Source organism: Octopus bimaculoides, chromosome 2, assembly GCF_046866305.1.
Source record: "Octopus bimaculoides isolate indiv1 chromosome 2, ASM4686630v1, whole genome shotgun sequence".
Taxonomy (NCBI): domain Eukaryota; kingdom Metazoa; phylum Mollusca; class Cephalopoda; order Octopoda; family Octopodidae; genus Octopus; species Octopus bimaculoides.
Window position 1 is genome coordinate 8,022,282 of NC_142929.1, and position 24,112 is coordinate 8,046,393.

Genomic DNA, 24,112 nt, shown 5'->3' on the forward strand with positions numbered 1-24,112 from the left:
ATATCCTTACCCTTTGCTATATGCAACTTCAAGTACTTCCTAGTACCCACATCTGACACAGATTTTGTGCAATACTTCCATGAATTCTCATCCTTTTGTTCCAGAGACCCACAGAAAAACAGTCTTCAACACACTGCATTGGTGATGTAGCTAGCCTCGCTTTGATACACTAGCCTTGCATTGATACAGTAGCCTCGTTCTGAGCTACACAGTAGAAGCGATCTCAGTTCCTGCCAGGCCTTGGTCAAAGACACATCTCCCATGTGTGTTACATGTCTATTCACCTCGACACAAGATATATGGTTTCTAAATGAAGATATTTTATCACACACACACATTCTCAAAATGACTGTTCGCATTACACACAAGCATACATACTGTAATAGAAATATTATGTGTTACCTCTTTCACTGCAAAAGCAAAAATCAAAACTTTCTTTGTATGTAAACACACATGTTTTTGTATCATACCACATGCTTCCAGCACAAAAGATGAACACAGAATAAACAATATATTTATACACAAAAATGTTTTATGGTGATTCATACGAACTGTTTTTCCATTTATTAACACCCACTTGAACAACCAACAACTGTTATACTCTGTAATAATTTCTCTAATATTCCCAGTTGACAATTCAAAAAGCATTGCCGTATTTCTAATTTTAATGATTCACATACAGATCATCGCTGAAGAAGCAGACCTATGATCATAAGCATTGCAGATGTGCTAACCTCATAATTTTTCATTTTTGCTTCACACATATTCTATTTAGATCTACACCTTTAGATGATTTCTTTGATGGTTTTGAAATGGTAAACTGTAATCTGTATTTTCGCTGCTATTTTTAGCATGTTGAGTCACTATGTAAGCTATTTTGTTAACTAGGAAACTTTCACACGATGAATATGGCTGAACTAAAAATGAATTGGTAAGTTTTAGCAATACATGGATAAATAAATTAGCATTTAATTGGGAAACTACAAACGAGATAAGATATTACCAGTTTGCAAAACTGAAACAGTGCAATGAATGCCACTATTAATAAATGTAAGAAATGTATTGTAATGCATTATAATATTCTTGCTATCTAACACCATAGTGTGTATAAATGGATGCAAGGGCTGTTCATTTACAGACGTTGCATTCATTTCAAATGCTCCTTGATGCAAGCATAGTATTCCCTATTTTCTAATTGGAACCAGACGGGTTCTTACGATCCAAAAGAAGCCCAAGGGATAAATCTCTTGTCCTCCTCTGTTGGGCAACAAATAAATGGTCTAAGGGGTATGACCCATAGTCACTGACCCCCAGACTATTTTTCGTCCATTACTAGCTGACCAAATGGCCGTAATGGATTCCTATCTCCCACAGGCGAAGAGTTATATTTGTTTTTGACTTTAGAGTCTGATGAGACGTTCGCATGGCTATGGCCTTTGTGGATGGCTAGATGGATACACTAACAGACAGATGTATATGTATATATACATAAACAAGATACGCTTATACTTGTATTCAGTAAGAGAGAGAGAGAGAGAGAGAGAGAGAGACAGACAGAGGAGTAGAGAGAGATGTCAAAATTTATACTGACCTCCAGTGGGTATATAAGGTATACTTGTTGTAACTCCTGTAATGAAAAGAAGGAAAGTTTATTCATAAAGTAAATTAATTGGATATTACATTTAAATCATAGAGTTTAAAAATATATTAAATTGTTTTGTAGTAGGATATTGAAAAAAAAAAAAAAACTATTTGTTTAGTTGAAAGAAATGAATTGTTTTTCTGAAAGTTTTTAGGTGCATAGTGGAGTAAAACGAATTGAATATGTGTATGCAGAATTATCTTGTACTAAAATAATGAGGTTTGAAAGCTTGAAAGCTAACATTTCATACTGAACCAGTAAATATAAAGAAATTGCAATCTTAATAATATATTGATAACCTATTATGTAAATCAATGTTTATGAGTTCATTTCTATTAGAAAAATTTTACAAAACTGTTACATGGTGCTAAAATCAGGTGAACCAGGTTTGTGAAACCTTATGTGCTTAAACGCTCTAAGTTTGGATTGTGGAAATGCAAAAACATTACTTGGGGAAGCTGTATGCTAGATTTCATAATGTTTGAAGACGGTGATATTGGATGTCCTGTGGTATGTTGGATTGTTTAATGACATAAGTAAAATGTACCCTACTTCATTATACTTATGTCATAACTGCCTGAGCTAACGTGTACAGGATAAAATGCCACCATAATGTCCTTTAGATTGCCCTAGCTTTTTCACTCAACATGAATCCATGCACATGAATGCTTTCTTTTGATCAGTAGTTAAGCATTTGACACTTGACCATAAATATAAGACATTATTCAATAAGCATGACATAAAAGTGTCATTATTTCACAACAGCTATGGGATAACCAAAGCATTGCAAGTAGATATGGAAGAGGGAGATTGAAAGCAGCTCACCTTTTTAGATAAATCTTTATATATTACTTTTATTCCAAACAGTAGCCTTTCTCTCCGGGACACATTTGTAGCATATGGCTTGCAATACAGATATGAATTGTTTAAGTATCATGTCGATGTCCGGTGAGGAGAGACATTTAGGCCAGCTTTGTTTGAGGATCTCTTTCTCAATTTGTTTCCAGTTTGCCTTATGGAAGTTCAAATTGGAAAGTTTCTGAGAGTTCTTCTAGGCTGCATGTCTATGGTTTCCTTTGGTCCATACATGGTCAGCTCTACCATGTTGTTATCCGAGAGTAGCGTCGGTGTCACTTTCACATGATGAATGAGATCCATATTATTTGTGAAGCAGAGATCCAGTATGTTACCTGCCCTGGTTGGAGAGAGTGCTCGGGCCATCTGACATTGGGCAGATTGAAGTCTCTCATAAGAAGTACACTTATGTGTTGTTCTAATGTGACTAGAACTTCTATTTTAACTTTATACAATAAGACAATATTGTTTGAAATGTTCTTTAGAAATTACTTGATTTATCTCTTTCTTAAATGGCTCTACCAACCTGATCTTAGTATTCTATAAGGACCTTTGTATAAATAACCCTTCTAAACAAGTACCACTAAGAAACTATAAATATCATGTAGGGAGTAACAATAATAACTTCTTTAACATATAATATAACCCTTAGTTTATATAGAGAAAGATTAGTGTAAAATATAAATGTTCCATAACTTAAATATTCCTTTAACTGATATCAGACATCAGTCTTTTATTGATATTAGCTAAATAAGTAAATATATAATTTTTAGTCTAACATATTTTGAATTATTATATTTTTTCTATAAATCTTCTCTATTAGTGTTAATAAGCTACACATACTTTACCATAATATTAGTAATTAAGCTATGATGTTCTGCCCTACTTGGTAATTTTATTTCATTTCTTTATTATTTTATAATTAGCCTTTATTTATTCATAAAATTAAGCTAACCTTTGTATCTCTATAAATTCATACTTAGCTTATATTAAACTATACTGGTATATTCACTACTTATAAAAAAGACTGCTTAGATTATAATTTTATTAATATATAATTAGAATGTTGTTTTACGTAAATACCAGTATATACCAATTAATCAATATTCACAGATACCATCTGATGAGTTAGTATTTAAGTGTACAATATGTATAAATATTAAACTATTTCTGTATAATTTCTTTTCGTCCCTCTATTGTGGTAAAAGTTTGGTATATACTCAAAAATATTCATAAATTTCTCTCCTTTTGTTATAATATTCTTCTTAATAATCCACTGAGTAGCCCTAACCTTTAACTGTATACAATATAGCAACATTGTTTTAAACATTTAACTATAGTACTACATGATAAGACTCCCCCTGTTTCATTAACAATGGTCTGCTAGCAGGCGACCCCCTTAGTTGCCAGCTAACATCTTGTTTTAAAGTTTTCCTTTACCAAACCTCATGATATTGCTTCTAATAAATCTTGATATTTATGACTATACCAACAATGATTTCTGTCTGCTCTCTCAGCCCTACCCCTAACAGATACTGACCTTTATTCTCTCAGCCTTACATATACATGGATTTGATAAACTAGTCTATAAATTAAAACTGACCCCATAAAAACAAATAAAATCAGTGACAGGCAGAGTCTTCTTGATAATTTAGTAACTTCTATGCTGAAGTTGAGACATGTTCTTTGCCTATATATGCATATATATATATATATATATATATATATATATATATATATATATATATATATATATGCACATATATATATATATATGTGAATATATAATTTAGTGTTAAAAAAGGTATCGACTAGAATTATCATTAAAAATCAATTGAATTAATATAAAAATACATATTTCTTTCAAAAAATGATATAAAGTCATTTAACAAAGGTAAAAAGATACTTATCGCTACTATGCTGCAGTTTAAACTAAAATACATTTTATATACATTCATTTGTTATTTATTGTTGGTTAATATATACATTTCTTTATCATTATTATTGTTGTATTTTGACCTGAAGATTAGCTATGGTTTTGAATAGAATTGATTTTCGATTTAAATATCTTTTCTATTTGAAAATTTGGTTATGAAACATGTGTAGTCGTTTTATTATCATTATCTTATGATATTTACTTTATATTATATTATACTTATTTATTGTGCTTTTACTTATTAATTTTTCTATATGTGACAGTGGATTTTCATCGATGAGTTCATGAACCTTGGTTCTTTTCCCTAAAACTATATATTTATGCATATATATATATGCATATATATATACATATATACATATATATATTTACATATATATATACATATATCCATATATATATTTACATATATATATACATATATACATATATATATTTACATATATATATACATATATACATATATATATTTACATATATATATACATATATATATTTACATATATATATACATATATATATTTACATATATATATATATATATTTACATATATATATATATATATATATTTACATATATATATATATATATATATTTACATATATATATATATATTTACATCTATATATATATATATTTACATATATATATATATATTTACATATATATATATATATTTACATATATATATATATATATTTACATATATATATATATATATTTACATATATATATATATATATATATATATTTACATATATATATATATATATATATATTTACATATATATATATATATATATTTACATATATATATATATATATATTTACATATATATATATATATATATTTACATATATATATATATATATATATATATATTTACATATATATATATATATATAGAGTTATTAATATTTCTAAGTCTCTTTAAAGGAGACTACGGCAGCGGTACTGGAAATTAATAGTTATCGCCAAGCCAACATGGCAGTCCCAAAATTAGGACGAAAGCTGCCGTGAATTAGCTCCAAGAAGCCATCGCCTCTAGCTAGCTATGTGACACACGAAACCTGTGTCCTTTATAACCTTCGAACAGGGGAGGTCAGCAGTGTCCCCCTGCTGGTTTGGCATCTGCAGACTAGTTTCAGGGTGTTGCCCCTTGTCAATGCAGAGCAGCCAAGCCCTAGCCAGGCGGCGCTGCTGACTATCTGCTCGAAGGTTATTTATCTAATTTCAGTGGAATCTATCCACTGGTTTTCAGAAATAGAGTTATTAATATTTCTAAGTCTCTCTAAAGGAGACTATGGCAGCGGTACTGGAAATTAATAGTTATCGCCAAGCCAACATGGCAGTCCCAAAATTAGGACGAAAGCTGCCGTGAATTAGCTCCAAGAAGCCATCGCCTTTAGCTAGCTATGTGACACACGAAACCTGTGTCCTTTATAACCTTCGAACAGGGGAGGTCAGCAGTGTTCCCCTGCTGGTTTGGCATCTGCAGACTAGTTTCAGGGTGTTGCCCCTTGTCAATGCAGAGCAGCCAAGCCCTAGCCAGGCGGCGCTGCTGACTATCTGCTCGAAGGTTATTTATCTAATTTCAGTTGAATCTATCCACTGGTTTTCAGAAATAGAGTTATTAATATTTCTAAGTCTCTCTGAAGGAGACTACGGCAGCGGTACTGGAAATTAATAGTTATCGCCAAGCCAACATGGCAGTCCCAAAATTAGGACAAAAGCTGCCGTGAATTAGCTCCAAGAAGCCATCGCCTCTAGCTAGCTATGTGACACACGAAACCTGTGTCCTTTATAACCTTCGAACAGGGGAGGTCAGCAGTGTCCCCCTGCTGGTTTGGCATCTGCAGACTAGTTTCAGGGTGTTGCCCCTTGTCAATGCAGAGCAGCCAAGCCCTAGCCAGGCGGCGCTGCTGACTATCTGCTCGAAGGTTATTTATCTAATTTCAGTGGAATCTATCCACTGGTTTTCAGAAATAGAGTTATTAATATTTCTAAGTCTCTCTAAAGGAGACTACGGCAGCGGTACTGGAAATTAATAGTTATCGCCAAGCCAACATGGCAGTCCCAAAATTACATATATATATATATATATATATATTTACATATATATATATATATATATATATATATATACATATTTATATATATATAGATAGATAAAACTTTCGTGTGTCACATAGCTAGGGAAAGGATGCGTGGCATTCGATCATATAATAATATAAATAATATATAAACATATGCATATATCCATACATATATGTACATACCTACATCTATATGTATACATACATGCATATATGGGTACAGGATATAAAAAAAAACATTAAACACAATGAGAAACGAAAACAGAAAACAAACTTTTTTCGAATGGTTCAAACGGGAGTCCAGATGACCCGTGCAAGGACAATCCGAGCACGGACAAGTGTTGCAAAGAGTGACCGGTAGAGTGGAAATGGCGTAAGACTGGGGTGTCATTATCGAGCCGGATGTCTTGGAGGTGTTCCGCGAACCGGTCAGCCAAGTGGCATCCCGTTTGTCCGATATACAGAGAATGCCAGAGAGAGCACGAGATGCAATAGATGATATTGGTAGAAGTGCAAGTGAAGGAGTCGGTGATGTGATAGGGTCGATGATGGGTGCCGGTGAGGAGGGTGGTGTTGGAGAGGTAAGGGCAAGTGTGGCAGCGTGGGCAGGAGCAGGGGAACAAACCAGGTTGGGAGGTTGGGTTGGGGAAGAAGCTGTGGACCAAGAGGTCTCATAGGTTGTGGGCTCGTTTGAAGGAGGGGAGGGGTTGGTTAGAGAAGATGTGTGAGGTGGAGGGGTCGGACTGGAGATGCCCGAAAGCTCGGAGAATTGTGCGTTGGAGAGGTAGGGTGGTGGGTGGTAGGTGAGGGGGAAAGAGAGGCGGGAGACGGCAGGGCAGGTTTGGGGGAGATAGCAAATGCACAGGCCACGAAACGTGCTCTGGCAAGGGTGGTGTGGACAGTGGTGAGGGGATATCCACATAGGATGAAGTGGCGAGCCATGAGTTGAGACTGATTCTCAAAGTTATAGTCATCACCATAGAGCCTGCGTAGATGGAGGAATTGGGAATAGGGGGTGGATAGCTTGGTGTGTTTAGGTTGGGAGGAGGAGAAGTTGAGGTATGAATGTGAGTCTGTGTGTTTGTAGTGGATGGAGGTGGTAAGAGTGGAGTGATGAATGCTGACCGAAATGTCAAGAAAGGAGACAGAGTTGTCAGAGATAGTGCAGGAGAAGTGGAGAGCAGGATGGAAAGATTTGACATAGGAGAGGAAGGAGTCTATATGTTAGCAGGAGAGTGAGGTTACACCAATACAGTCGTTAATATAACGGCCATATAGTTCAGGAGTGGGACCAATGAAACTTGAGAATATTTGGGCTTCAACGTAGCCAACGAACAGGTTTGCATAGTTGGGGCCCATTCTCGTTCCTATGGCCACTCCCGAGAACATGCTGAGAATTAAAATTATGTCTGAAAATATGTTATACAAAAGTATTGTAAATAAAAAATCATCAATTTTGTTGAAGCAGAACGGTGGTTTTTTTCTGGTGTTTTATAATCATAGCTGAGTGAAATTACTAACAAAAGTACATGTGGCTTATGCTTGTATGTATTAAAATAATCAGATTTGCAATTTTCAATAAAATTTTGTATTGAACCAGTAAATATGAGAAAATTATAACCTCAACCCTTTCATTACCAACACCGCTGAAACCGGCTCTGGCTCTGAGTACAAATGTCTTGTTTTCATAAGTTTTGAATTTAAATCTTCCACTAAACCTTAGTCACAATTTATGTTCCTAACACTAGCTGAATGATAACTAAGTTATTTTACTAAATTCTTTGTTATGTTTAAAGTAATTGAAAGAAACACAGAACATCCCAAAATAAATCCAGAAACAAAAGTGTTAAGGAGTCCATAACTTATTGTGTAAACAATTGTGTCTGAGGGTAGAAGAGTTAATTTCTATTAAAATTTTACAAATCTATAATTGAGTGTTGATAATAGATGGACTTTTGATCTGCTTAAATGTTCTAAATATGAATCCTGCTAATGCAAAAATATTTCTTGGGAATGCTATATACCAAATTCCAGAGAGTTCTGGAAATGTCATATTAGATATTCTGCAACATCTTGGTATATTTAATGGCATAACTATGTTTGTTGTTGTTGTTGTTTGTTCCTTCTCAAGCCATGCCTGGCTCATAAGGACCAGTTTCCAATTTCATTGATGTATAGATTCCCTGCCTGGACGGAACACCGGTCCATCACAGGTGAGCTGCTAGATGCAGGAGGAAAGAATGTGAGAAAGTTGTGGTGAAAGAGTCAGCAGAGGTTCACCATTACCCTCTGCCGGATCCGCGTGGAGCTTAGGTGTTTTGCTCATAAACACACACACATTGCCTGGCCTGAGATTCGAACCTGCGATCCCTCAACTGTGAGTCTGCTGCTCTAACCACTTAGCCATATGCCTCCACAATGGCATAACTATAAGTAATCTAATTCATTGCACTTATATTTCATGTCATAAAACAGATTGCAATGGTTTTACAACTTTCCATAATTCTTATTACAAGCTATTTATGTTTTTAAAATAATCATAGAAAAATTGTTCCTGCTCACAAAAAACTGGCTGCCATCAAATAAAAGCACTATATTTGAGAATGAAGTTGTGAAAGAAAGCAGAGAAGGAAAACAGCTTGTGCTATTCTGAAAGTTAGCACTATATATATATATATATATATATATATATATATATGAGAATAATGAGGTATAATTTTTAAAATTTTATATGTTTAAATATATATAGGAAATATTTAAACAAATAAACAATGTATTGAATCGATTTGTTCTTTTGTTACCAAAAGTATTGTACAATATATTCGATGGTGTATTGCTTTAAATTATAGATATCAATTTAAGAATATAATATGAAAGATAGTTGAATAGAGGTATTTCCTTTTACATCTTTGTGTAATTTTAAAATGCACACTTATCACTGATTCTTATGTATCCAAAATGACATTTAAAATTAGAATATTTAGTTAATGTGTCCTAGTTGTTTAAAATGGTGTCAATTAAAGTTCAGATTTTTGTTACTCAGATTTGGGAAAATGAGTAAAAATTCGTCTGGGTTAAGTGTAATTAGTTGGCAACGAGCTAACCATTAATGATAACTGTAAGGTTACATTTTGTTGTCAATTCTCTTGTATCATCCTTTGTTTGACTGCATAACAAGTATCAAGGGAATGGATGATAAGTTAGCCCATTTAGAATTTAAAGACAAAACAAGTGTTTAGTAAAATGAAAACTTTTAAAATATTATTTCCACTTGATAAACAATTTCTACTATTTGGTGAGGAAAATCCTTGTTTGTTTTATAGTAATTAATTAAATTTGATTTTGTTGTCACAGACATGAATAAAACTTTCAGATTTTATTATATGTTTTACAAATTATACCCTAAAACAACTTGTACATGAGGGACTCTGTAGCTTTCTCATAACTTTCCATGACTTATTGTCCATATCTTCTCTTATGCTCCCCCTATTGTACGTTGCAAGTTTGCTTTAACACCCCATCATTACCTACCTTTTATTTCTTTCAGACATCTGTATAACAAGGCACTTGAGATTATCCCTTCTATTATATTTTAGCATTTCAACACCTGGTATAAACCCCTGCCCCACCTTCTCCTCTCAAATATTCCTCCGTCCCTTTTAGTACAGGGAACTTTCTCCATCTCCCTTCTCGCCAGTTCTTTTTCTTTCTTGACAGTTACATGGCAGTCTCACTAGTGCTGATAGCATGTAAAAAGCACCCAGTACACTCTGTAAAGTGGTTAGCATTAGCAAAGGAATCCAGCTGTAGAAACCATGCCAAAGCTGACCCTGGAGCTTGACGGGGCTTTGTTGGATCTTATCAAACCATGGAACCCATGCCAGTCTGGAAAGCAGCCATTAAATAATGATGATGATGACGATGGCGGTGGCGGTGGTGGTGGTGGTGGTGGTAGTCATTCCATAAGATTTCTAAACACAGACATTTACCTTACATTGCTTTCACAATGCTAACTGTTTCAAATTAATGCTCACTAGGTTACTTGATAATAAAAATATCAATTTTAATTAATGGTGAATGTACATTCTCTGTCTTAAAAGATAAAGGTTACTAACAACAAATATAAAGTATTAATGTATAATATGCTTATGTTTTAAATCCACATAGGTGCAGGAGTGGCTGTGTGGTAAGAAGCTTGCTTCCTAACCACATGGTTCATGTTTCAGTCCCACTGCGTGGCACTTTGGGCAAGTGTCTTCTACTGTAGCCTCAGGCTGACCAAAGCCTTGTGAGGGGATTTGGTAAACAGAAACTGAAAGAAGACCGTCATATATATGTGTGTGTGTGTGTGTTTGTGTGTGTCCCCCACCATCACTTAACAACTGATGGTGGTGTGTTTACATCCCTTGTAACTTAGCAATTCATCAAAAGAGACTGATTGTATAAGTACCAGGCCGATTTGTTTGACTAAGAGCAGTGCCCCAGCATGGCCACAGTCAACTGACTGAAACAAGTGAAAGGAAAAAAAAAAAGAATAGTTATTTCATTTCAAATATAAAAAGGGTTTATACTTACTGCAGTTCATTTCATCTGTTCCATCATGGCAGTCTAATATAGTATTACAGATTTTACTGCTGTTGAGGCATATATGATCGGAGCATTCGAAGCCATCAGTACAGTTACATGTTTTACAACTCATATCTCCAGACTCACAAGTACTGTTCAATTAAATGAAAATGATAAAGTGGTAAATAAATAAATGAAAATAAATAAATAGATAATTAAATAAATAAATAATAGATAAATATAGGTGCAGGAGTGGCTGTGTGGTAAGTAGCTTGCTTACCAACCACATGGTTCTGGGTTCAGTCCCATTCTGTGGCACCTTGGGCAAGTATCTTCTACTATAGCCTCGGACTGACCAAAGCCTTGTGAGTGGATTTGGTAGACAGAAACTGAAAGAAGCCCGTCGTGTGTGTGTGTGTGTGTGTGTTTATCTGTGTTTATCCCTCCACCATCGCTTGACATCCGATGTTGATGTGTTCACGTCCCCCGTAACTTAGTGGTTTGGCAATAGAGACCAATAGTATAAGTACTAGGCTTACAAGGAATAAGTCCTGGGGTCAGTTTGTTTGACTGAAGGCGGTGCTTCAGCATGGCCGCAGTCAAATGACTGAAACAAATTAAAGAACATAAGAAATAAATAAGCAATAATAAACTATAAATAAATAAATAATAAATAAATGAAAATATAGAGGTAAATTTTATAGGAATATGATGTTTAAGCAGTGGTGGCTCGTGTATAGGAACTGCGGAACTGCAGCACCCCCTATTTCCACTCGATATTATCGATAACATTCAATATAATGAGTTCTTTTTTTTTTAATTCTTTTTATACTTGTACATTATATAATTTTTAAGTTTAATGTTAGTAGCCATTCCCAAGTTTATGAAAAAAACGCAAAAATCCTTGTATAGAAGTGTGCACTTCACAGTTCCAGCAACACGATGTTTGGCTGTTGTGCACATCCTCACATGTTGGAGATAGGAAGCTGCATGCTAGGGAGAGAGAGCACTGTGGTTCACGTAGTGCCGACCGTGATGTGCTGGTGAAAGGTACTGTTTCTCTTTGACTCCATGTGTGTTGTGCTTAAAAACGTGTTTATATTCATGAATGTGATGAAATGTAGAATTAGATTATTATTCTCCTTCTAGCTACAGTGTTGTTGTCAGGATTTGAAAAATAGGGCAGATTTTCCCCCCCTTATTTTGTGATTTGGGGTGATTTTTGAAAAACAAGAGGGAATTCATGGCAGTGTTCAGTGAACAAATTAAACACACAATCCGGCAGTGGCTAAAGCACAAACCAATCAAGTTTATGTTATATGTTTGTTTCCTTTTACAAAATATTAAAACAACGGCTAAAAATTTTCTGAAGCAACACCCACAACTAATTTTATCTATGAACCACCACTGCTGTCAACAACAACAAAAAAAAAAAGTCAAATACTGTTCTGTTAGCCTTATGAAACTATATTATGCGGAAGGTTTTCATACAAAGAACTCAGAGGGGGTGTTGTCTCAAAAGGTTAATGCTAAACAGACAGGCCTGTTGCCTAATGGCAACATCCAAGCTCTTCATATCTCAATGATAACAAAGTAAAATTCACACCAGATTGGTCATCACTTGGGTCAACAAGAGCTGCACATCCAAATGAGGAATCACACTGGGGGTGAAAGACCAACTACTGGTTCAAATCTTCCTAAAACACCAGGAGCTAGAAGTACCCCACAACCAGAATATTCCAGCAGATGGCCATCCACGCTCATCATCTAACAATCAAAAGAAATGGAATGAAAAGCTGCCCAGGGAAGATAATAAACAAGTTCTTAAGGCCTTCTATCATGCCATATATTTCCCCACAAATAAATCCAATACTGAACAAGCCTACCTGTAATGGAGAGAGAAGCACCTTGAAGCAAGTTCCTACATAGATAGTAACAAGCTTGCCAATGTCAGAAGAAACATTATCAAAAAGAAATTACTTACTGAATTAGAGATTCACCAGATAAAACAATCAGTAAAGGATAAAAAGAACGAAGCTGCAGCTAAAAAAGATACTATTGAAGAAATAATTACAGAGCAACCCAGGTCTGATGAAAATGCAGTAATGACAGAATGCAGTAATGACAGAATGCAGTAACGACAGAATGCAGTAACGACAGAATGCAGTAACGACAGAATGCAGTAACGACAATGCAGTAACGACAGAATGCAGTAACGACAGAATGCTGTAACGACAGAATGCAGTAACGACAGAATGCAGTAACGTCAGAATGCAGTAACGACAGAATGCAGTAACGACAGAATGCAGTAATGACAGAATGCAGTAACGTCAGAATGCAGTAACGACAGAATGCAGTAATGACAGAATGCAGTAATGACAGAATGCAGTAATGTCAGAATGCAGTAATGACAGAATGCAGTAATGTAACTGATAAGCAAAGTGAAATACTTTCTGAACCAGCCATAAATATCAAGGAAGATGAAAATCAAATAGATGAAAGTCACACAGAAATCGCCCCAACTGAACTAGAAGATCTAAAAAATAAAATCATGGCTGAAAATTAAAGCAACCAGTATGAATGAACATGACACTCTCCCAAAAATTTGCAACTCTAACCAAAACCTGAAAGCAATTGGTAAAGTCTGCCTTGCAATTAAAGCTATAATTTCAGCTAATAATGTTTATATCTCAGTCACCTGTACTATGCATCTGCTAAAATCTGAACAATTAATGTTGTGAAAAGATTAGTAAATAACAACATTCCCACAAAAAGCCTATCTGACAAGAGCATATCCAACAACAAATTCAGTTACTTAATTCTGACATAGAATGTTTAAAAAACTCTAAGTTTGACAAGAATATCAAACTGACAAAAATCCGAAAATTAAAGAAAAAGTATAATATAAAATCCATACTTGACATCAATACCACCATAAAAACTATCAAGCAAAAGGTATCAACTAAAGCCACCTGCATAGCACTGTATGAAAAGCATGCTAGGTTCTCCAAGGACAATAACATGTTTAAAAATAACCCAAACAGTTTTTACAGGAAGATCAATAAAATATCAGTAAGCCTGTCCCATCAAAAGAAGTGCAGGAATTTTAGGAGAAAATTTGGGCAGAAGAAAAACAGCACAATAAAAAGGCCCTTTGGATTGATAGAATATCTATTGACTCAGCGTCCCTAGAAGAGCAAAATTGGGAGGGTATCAAGGTAGAGGATGTATGATCTGCTCTCAAGATATCAAGCAAATGGAAGTCTCCAGGAAAGGATAAAATTCCTAACGTCTGGTTGAGCGCTTTCCCAGAGAGTCATGAACTGCTGACAGGACTTTACAACAATGATTTGCAGCAACCTAATATGATTCCCTCTTGGTTAGTTAATGGTATTATATTTCTACTTCAAAAAAATGAAGAAACAAATGAATCAAAAAATTCTAGACCCACAACCTGCATAACAACAATATATAAAATACTAACATCTTTCTTGCCTGAATACATGTATAACTTTTAAATAAAAAGTGACATTTTCCGTAATGAAGGAAAAGGGTGTAAATGTGGGTCCTATGGTTGTAAAGATCAGCTACTCATCAATAAAATGATCTTGGAAGATTGTCACAAACAACACAAGAACTTGTCCATAGACTGGATAGACTATAAAAATGCTTTTGATAGTCTACCACATAGCTGGATTATGATATGTCTGGAAGTTTATAAAATAGCACTTGCTCTGCGAAACTTCTTACCTGTAAGTATGAGATCATGGAGAACCACACTGACTTTGAACAGTGACAATGAATCTCTCAATGCTGGAGATGTAAGAATTTTATGTGGCATTTTCCAAGGTGACTTTCTACCACCACTCGTCTTTTGTCTAATTTTAATTCCTCTCTCAAAATTGTTCAATGATGTACAATATGGCAAGAACATTTTTGATAAAAATATAAACCATCTCGGTTTTATGGATAATTTAAAGCTCTTTACAAAAAATGACCAGTAACTACAGGGCTTACTAGCAATTGTTAAACAGTTCAGTAATGACATCAGGATGGAATTTGGCTTTGATAAATGTGCAAAAGCTACCTTTATCAGAGAAAAAATGATAGAAATATCCAACGTTAATTTTGACCAACAGAATGCTATAAAGGAGTTAGAACTAGCAGAGAGCTACAAATACCGAGGGGTATTTGAAGGTGATAGAATCAAACATTCAATGATGAGGGAAAAGATCAGAAAAGAATGTTATTGCAGGGTAAGGGCAATACTCAAAACAGAGCTGAATGCAAGAAACAGGATCAAAGTAATCAATATTTTAGCCATACTGATCATGACTTACAGTTTCAATATTATTAACCAGTCAATTACTGAAATATGTAATCGAGACAGAATAATATAAAAATTGCTGACAATAGATAGAACGCACCACCCTAAGGCAGATATAGAACAACTTTACCGGCCAAGAAAAGAGAATGGCTGTGGACTTTTACAACTGAAATTTACCTTGAAAATTGTCACAACTGGCCTAAACACTTACCTGAAAATCTCATATTCAGTTACAAAACAGGCAAAAAAATATCTAAGTGAATTCCCGGTGCAACAAATCCTAAAATTAGATGTACTGGAAACAAGCACAGAAAACGCTAAGCGTATGAAAACCATTGCTAAAACTGCTGCTTTCGATATTCTTACTGATAAACGGCAAGAAAAACCTCACAATGGCAAATACCCAAAGAGAGCTAATAATGCTGATGTTGGCAAAGCTCTAACCCATCAACGGTTAGTGTTCTGGTTTAAAATCAGAGACAGAAGAGTTTAGCAGTCCAAGATCAATGCCTACCTACAAGGAGCTATCAGGCTAACATCTTAAAGAATGGCAGTAGCCCAACATGTCATGTATGTAAACAACAAAATGAAACCATTGATCATGTTGTCTCCATGTGCAACCTTCTTGCATCTGCAGAGTATCTCCAAAGGCATGATAGAACAGCACAATATTTTCACTGGGTAATTTGCAAAGACTTGGAACTATGATAAAAACTGGTGGGAACACAAACCACCTCCAGTGCTTGAAAATAACCACATCTCACTCCTTTGGAACTTTACTGTTCAAACTGACAGAAAGATGCAAATAGGCCAGACATTATATTGAAGGATTTCAGACAAAAAGTCATTGATATGACTCCCAATTGCTAAAACGTATCTGTCAAGACCTACCAAAAACTGAGCGAGTATAAAAATTTTGAAATAGAAATTGGCAAAATGTGGAACTTCAAGAGTAAAACAATACCTATTGTCATAGGTGCCCTAGGATTGATAGCAAAAGAGGCTCATTACTAACTGTCCCAGATACCAGGAAATCCAAAAGAAGAAATTTAAAAAATGGTGCTCATGGGAACTGCTCATATCCTAAGAAAAATATTGGCTATGTAATCCCCAAAATATTTTAATCTGAAAATAGCATCAAATTACTTTCAAATGAACATAACAGGAAACAACTTTTACTCTCATCTTAAGATCACACTATCATCTTATAATCAAATTACTTTTAGAACAAACTTCTAATTTTCTAATGTTTTCACAGACATTCTCTAGAACAATACTTTGTTCAAAACCAAATACATGACACCTAGGCATAACACCAACTCAAACTTCTAACTTGTCTCTTGAGGTCTCTAGCTAAGACTTGGAGTCAACTTGTACAAATACAAAGCAAAAGCCAAACAAATAATAATAATAATAATGATAATGATAATAATAATAATAATAATAATAATAATAATAGTAATAATAAAAATAAAAAAATAAAAAAAAAATGTCCTCATGCAGTACCAGGTAATGGCTCTCCTGGCTCTTGATCTAACTGATTGGAAGTGTTATCATGCACATTGTTTTGTCTTGGTATAAAAGATGGGCTACAGCAAATATTCTGCTCAATACCACAGATTTGCCTGTCACTTGTTTGACCTTAACCAGTTGAGCATGTCCCTTAGTGGCTGACGATATGTGCATCTCTGATCATGAGCAGAAGTAGTGGGTGGAGAAGAATTTTTGGAAGTTTCAATAATTCACTTCTGGATACACCAGTGTTTTGTTCAAAGTCCTTAGACGACCCTTATTTAGAGAGCTTTTGAGTAGGACAGGCTACTCAACCTGAAGAAAACTCTAACTGGGCCCACTGGCAAGGTCATGCACTGTTTATCTTGATATGAGATCACTATGTCGCACACGTATGGTTGTGATGCATGTGTCTGGTGTACCCTTATCAGATGGGTAGTTGTGATGGGATTACTAGATTTCGTATATTTTACCCCAGTATCATTTTGATGACATGCACTGCTCTCTCAATAATAATAATAATAATCCTTTCTACTATAGGTATAAGGCCTGAAATTTTGGGGGATGGGATAGTCAATTACATTGACCCCAGTGTTCAACTGGTACTTAACTTATTGACCCTGAAAGGGTGAAAGGCAAAGTCAGCCTTGGTAGAATTTGAACTTAGAACATAAAGACAGATGAAATGCTGCTAAGCATTTTTCCCAGTGCTAACAATTCTACTAGCTTACTGTCTTAATAGTAATGATAATAATAATAGTGAAAGGGTATGGCACATCACTAGCAAATGCCCGAAATTGGCACAACATGAATACAAAAGATGCTATGACAATATGGCAAGAATGATCCATTGGGAGCTCTGTGGAAATCACTGTCTACAAAGAGAAAACTCCAGAAGGAGTCACCGAAAATGAGAATTGCAAAATTCTATGGGATGCAATGATCCAGTGCAATCACCCAACCAGACATCAGAAACTGGACATTGTTGTGGCGAATAAAAAAGAAAGAACATGTATGATAATAATCAACATAGCATGCCCCATTGACAACAGGATCAATGTGAAAGAAAAATAAAAAATAAACTATGATGATTCGAAGTGGGAAATACGAAAGTTGTGGTCAATGAGGAGAGTAGACATGATACGAATAGTAATTGGTGCAGTTGGAAATATCATCACTCAACTACCAACATGGCTGAAAAAGATTGATGCAAGTGTGAAGGTAGAACGCCTACAAAAGTCAGCATTGCTTGGAACTGCAAGAATTCTTCCCAGGGTTTTTGAAGCATGACCAGTAAACAAGTGTCACCTTAGTCTGCTGGCTGTGGACAGCTGACACTTTCCATCATATCCAGCAAAAAAGCTGTGAGTTTTTAATCACATAATAATAGTAATGATAATGATGATGATGATAATAATAGGCAAGAAAAAACCCCTTTATTGCAAATATTGTGTTAAACTAAACAGAAAAGAAATAGACAAAGCAAAATCCCAACAATGACTGAGAAGCTGAGGACTCAAAACAGAGACAGAAGGATTTTTAATTGCAGCACAAGTTCAAAGCCTCCCCACCAGAAATCATTAAAAACATGTGATAAAAAGAAATACAAGTAACTGCAGAATATGCGGTGATGGAGAAGAAGCAGTAACGACAGAGTTGGAACCTATATACACTGGAAGCTATGCCAATACTATGGAATAACAACAGAAAAAAGATGGTATAGGCACACACTAGAAAAGGTCACAGAAAATGAGAAAGCAGCCATACTCTGGGATATGACAGATAGAGAAATTAAGGCTAATAGTCCAGATATAGTTGTCAGAGATCATCAAGAAAAAAATGCTTTGTAATGGATGTAGCACAAATATTAGGTTGGTAAATGGGAAGCAGTAATTGAAGTAGATGGTGAATATGCTCCGGAATAATCATTTAAAGATGTTTTTGTTATTGTTATTGTGAGAGTGACCGTTGCCACTCACTCTCACATGCACACAAGACATGCACATCTATACTCACACATATGCAGACACACTCACACACAAATGTCAGAAGCATGCGTACACACACACACACCAGATGTAAACACACACTCACTCACATACGCATACACATACTCACACACACTCACTCACATACATGCACTCACATGCACACACACTCACACACACACAAGACACGTACACACAAATGTCAGAAGGCTGCGTGTGCATACACACACGCACACAAATGCACACACACGCACACGAATGCACACACACATCAGATGTAAACATGTATACATATTTATCCAGATAAACACACATACATTCATACATACAGATATAAATACAGAAATACATACTCAAGCATCCATATGTACATACACACCCATGCATGCATTCCAAGCATATACACGCACACACGTGCATACAGCAGATATTAATGCACAAGGTGGTGAGCTGGCAGAATCGTTAGCATGCCGGGTGAAATGCTTAGCGGTATTTCGTCTGCCGCTATGTTCTGAGTTCAAATTCTGCCGAGGTCAACTTTGCCATTCATGCCTTCAGGGTTGATAAATAAAATACCAGTTGCGTACTGGAGTCAATCTAATCGACTGGCCCCCTCCCCCAAAATTTCAGGCCTTGTGCTTAGAGTAGAAAAAATTAATGCTCATCTATTCATTCATACACGGCTGATATACACAGCTGACATATATACTCACATATGTGCACATGTAGGTATTCACACATGGCTGATACACACCTGCACACGGATGTACATACACCCTAGCAAACATAACCAGCAAGATAATGCCATCAGCTCTCACTCACATGCCAGCTTACATGCACGCATGCATACACACATGCATGCACATACACTTACACACATACACTCACACACATACACTCACACACATACACTCACACACATACACTCACTCTCTCTACTCACATGCATACACACTCCCTCACACACACCCACACTCTCACACACACACTCTCTCACACACACACTCTCTCACGCATGCACTCTCACACAAACACGCTCTCCCACACACACACACACATGCACTCACTCACACACACTCTCTCATACACTTTCACACACTCTCTCACACAAACATACTCACTCACTCACTCACTCATACACTCTCACACACTCTCTCTCTGTCACACACACACACACACAAAACATGCACACCCATGTGCTGAAAGAGCTCACACACACATCCTTGCAAGCCATGGATCCATTGTTGCTCAGGTCTCTTTGAAGACCAGCCAGACCGCAAGGCATCTCCAGCTTTCTGTCCAGCCATGCAGTCCAAGAACTTCAAATTCTCTTTTTTAATGGATTTGATGTTGCTGGAATTTCAGGTCCACTGCTCATAACACCATGTGACCTGTTTTGAGCAACAGCAGCCCAATTCCCAGTAGCCATCTTGGACTTCTTGCACCTTTCCATTCAGCTGCCTGTGCCTGATGAGCTAGGATTTTATAAGGAGCCTACAAAACCTTAAGTTGCATGGGAGTTGAGTCAAACGGTTTTAAATAATAATTGAGGTATCTATATATATTCATAATGTAAAATATTTACAAACACAATCTTATGAGTGTACATAAAAAGAGGCAAGGTTTTCTACATGTCATATGGAGTTGCTGAGCAGCTACATTATTGATTCCACCAAAGAAGCTTTGTCCCCTCATTCTGTCATTCTTTTATAAACAACTTCAGGTAAATTTATCATATGTAAACTTACATACAATTAATTTTGTCATCATTTCATTACTAGCCGACAGGATACCCCATTAGTGTTTAATGCAATCATCTATTATTCAGAAATTTGATGTCGATGACTAGAACGAATCCTAAAAAGAGATGTATGTATAAAATATGTACATGTGTCGTGTGAGTGTGTGCATGTGTGTATGCATGTGCGTATGCATCCTTAGGATTTGTTCTGGTCATAAACACTGTATTATGACATTATCTGCTAGATAAACAGACAATTTCATATTTAATACACATTTACTGTTATTTAAATCTCTGTATTTTTATTTAAAACACAAGATCAGAAATTTGACAGGAGGAAGAACTAGTGAATAGTACCAACCCCGATATATGACTGTCAAATATCTTACTGACACTAAAAGATTGAAAGACAAAGGTGATATCAACAAATTTGAATTTAGAATATAAAGAGTCACGACTACAAAGTGCAAGGCACTTTCTTCAGCATTCTGGCATTACAAATCTGACAAACTCCTGTCAGGAATATAAATTTAAGAGAAAGTAAATAAATGCAAAAACTCACCAGTTATAACACTCGTTAAAACTAACAATAGCTCCAGATGGATATATTTTCCCTTCATGCAAACAAGGACACTCTTCCGGTTTAATACAGTCTTCTCCTATAAAAATTAAAATAAATAATACTCTGATGGTAATTCATCCTGATCTTTTAGCAGTTTATGTTCTGGGTAATATTAAAGAAATATTTTTCATTTCCTTATAAACTGAGCAAATTTAGAAACAATGTAATGTTGTACATGAAATCATCACTTCAAGAAGTAACAAGAGTGTCAAACTTATGAATACAACTCTTCATTCACAAGACTACTGAGAGATTAATGGATTTCATATTTTTATATTTTTTTATTTTTATACTACTTTTAAATTGCTATATGCCCTTATTCCTATATATATATATATATATATATATATATATATATGTGTGTGTGTGTGTGTGTGTGTGTGTGTGTTTGTATGTATTTATTTATGTGTATATTTATATCTCTATATATAGTATTAGTACTGAAAAGCAATCTGTATATCCTACTTATTGTGGGTATACTGTAAAAATTCCACAATACTGCAGTATTCGTTTTGATAAAGCATCTCGTTTAGACATACAATGCTCAGAAGCACACAACTAACAATAGCAGATGAAAAATGTCCAGCACTGGCAGTAGAACTGCTAGATCACATGAATTCAACTTACCTTTGCTACTGATACTTGTGTGCTTTTTAATAATATATATCTATATAACATGCTTTCTCAATATGGATACTGCAGTATTATGACATTCTTATAGTACATTTCACCTTAAGTAGAATATTAATAATTTCTTTTGCAGGCACAAACTCTGGAATTTGTGGGGAGGAGGATAGTCAATCACATCAACCCCAGTCCTTGACTGGTACTTAACCCTTCTGTTACTGTATTTATTTTGAGATGCTCTGTGTTTCTTTCAATTACTTTAAATATAGCAAAAAATTTAGTAAAATAACTTAATCATTCAGCTAGTGTTAGGAATATAAATTGTGACTAAAGTTTGGTGGAAGATTTTAATTCAAAACTTATGAAAACAAGACATTTGTACTCAGAGCCAGAACCAGCTTCAGTCGGGTTGGTAATGAAAGTGTTAATTTATCGACCCCAAAAGGATGAAAGGCAAAGTTGACCTCGGCAGAATTTGAACTCAGAACATAGCGATGTCCAGCATGCTAACGATTCTGCCAGCTCACTGCCTTTAAGTAGGATGTCAATATTGCTATTCAGTACTCATGCAGATTCTGCCACATTGGTGGAAGAACTTGTATATATATATATATATATATATATATATCAGATGTTAAGGTTATATCCACAGATTTTCTGTAGAAGTTATCGTCAGCACTGATCTGTTATGATGTTTTGTATCCGAATACGTGTAATGCAAACAACAATGCGATCAAAGATGGAAAAATAGATAATGGGTGTATATGCCATATTTCAAGAGTTTTAGCTACTTCATCAACACCTATCCAACCCATTAATCATCCACGGACTCATTGCTTAATTAGCCACTAAATATAGCGGTGTAACATTATTGGATATATTAATTTACATATTAGAGACATTCCTGGCAGGTAGTACATGAATATTAATGACTTGCAGGGAACCAGTATTTCGTTATGCATCCATATCATACTACTAAGTATATCAAATGCTTTAGAAGTCAATACTGTGTTCTACTGTGTTAGCAGTGTTATTAAATCCCATGTTAAGATTATCTCTATGGATTTTCTATAGAAATTATAGCCAGCACTGATTTGTTTCAAAGTTTCTTATACAAATATCCAATGTAAACAATAAAGCAACACTGGCTCAGGATTGAAATTTGCTTTGGGGTTGCAAAATCAGGCCCAAAATCTTTTACAAATAAGGTCATGTTTTTTTTTATATTTATTATTTATGTTCTTTGCTCTTTGAGAAGAAACCTAATTCAAGCTACTTTTGACCAATCACTTTTTACTCACTGTTTTCTAAACCTGAGAAAAGTAAGTAGGGGTGTAAATTTTGATTTTGCACCCCACAAAAATTTTAGTGGGTGCACTTGTGCCCCCTGTTCCTGGGCCTGTGCAAAGCAATCAAAGATAGAAAAAGTAGGTAATGGATGTGTGTGCATATTTCGTGTGCTTTTGCTCCTTCTTCAGTTCCACAAACCCATTGCTTAAATAGCCACTAAATATAGTGGTGTAATATCATTAGATACATGGTCTGTATCAAAATGAGTGGGGTGGTACTAAGTGCTTATGGTTAAAGGGGAGAAGGGAAAGAATACCACTTGTGAGGGTGTAGAGGCTATGAAGGAAGTGAAATGTAGTAGGTTAGAGGAATTTGCAAAGGTAACGATGAGAAAGAATAGTTTAATAAGAGGGATGGTATTAGTTGAGGTGGTACGTGGCTAGGCTAACCTAGTCATACCTTAAGGTTAATTTTAATTAAGGATACTTATAGTTATGAGATTACACAGATTTAATAAATCAGGCAAATGACAAGTAGAACCCGTGTTTACAAGACAGTATTACATCTGAGAATCTATTAAGTAATGAGGGGTTGTGCTGGTGAAGGATGGTTATTGATTCTCTTAAACATAGTTTACACATACTGATGTTTGCACTGCATGAAGGAGCCTCACTTACAATGGACAAAGATAGGGTATAGGGAGCATTTTGAGATTTAGAGTTCTGTATATCAGTTGCTAAGGAGGTAGATAATTTAGAATTTGGATTAGAGAAAGAGTTCATGTGTGCATGGTATCAGTGCTTGAAATTGACAGTGCTGCCAATATAAGCCCTTACTTGGTGAGAGCATGGTGTTATAACATGGCACTTATAGATTACATTTTTATGCAGACAAACCTGTAAGAGGCC

At 35.2% G+C, this 24,112-nt stretch overlaps 1 protein-coding gene across 1 annotated transcript in view; it reads right to left on the bottom strand.

Moving 5' to 3' along the window:
* Nucleotides 1–1,474: 1,474 nt before the first annotated feature.
* LOC106867733 (SCO-spondin) overlaps nucleotides 1,475–24,112 on the bottom strand; it is a 114,250-nt gene continuing 91,612 nt past the window's right edge. Inside the window, exons 26-28 of the mRNA XM_089340674.1 lie at nucleotides 21,228–21,324; nucleotides 11,107–11,249; nucleotides 1,475–1,627 (exon numbers count right to left, since the gene is read on the bottom strand). Of these exons, the coding sequence (XP_089196800.1) occupies nucleotides 1,575–1,627; nucleotides 11,107–11,249; nucleotides 21,228–21,324 (293 nt within the window). The 3' untranslated portion in view covers nucleotides 1,475–1,574. The remainder of the gene's footprint in view (nucleotides 1,628–11,106; nucleotides 11,250–21,227; nucleotides 21,325–24,112) is intronic.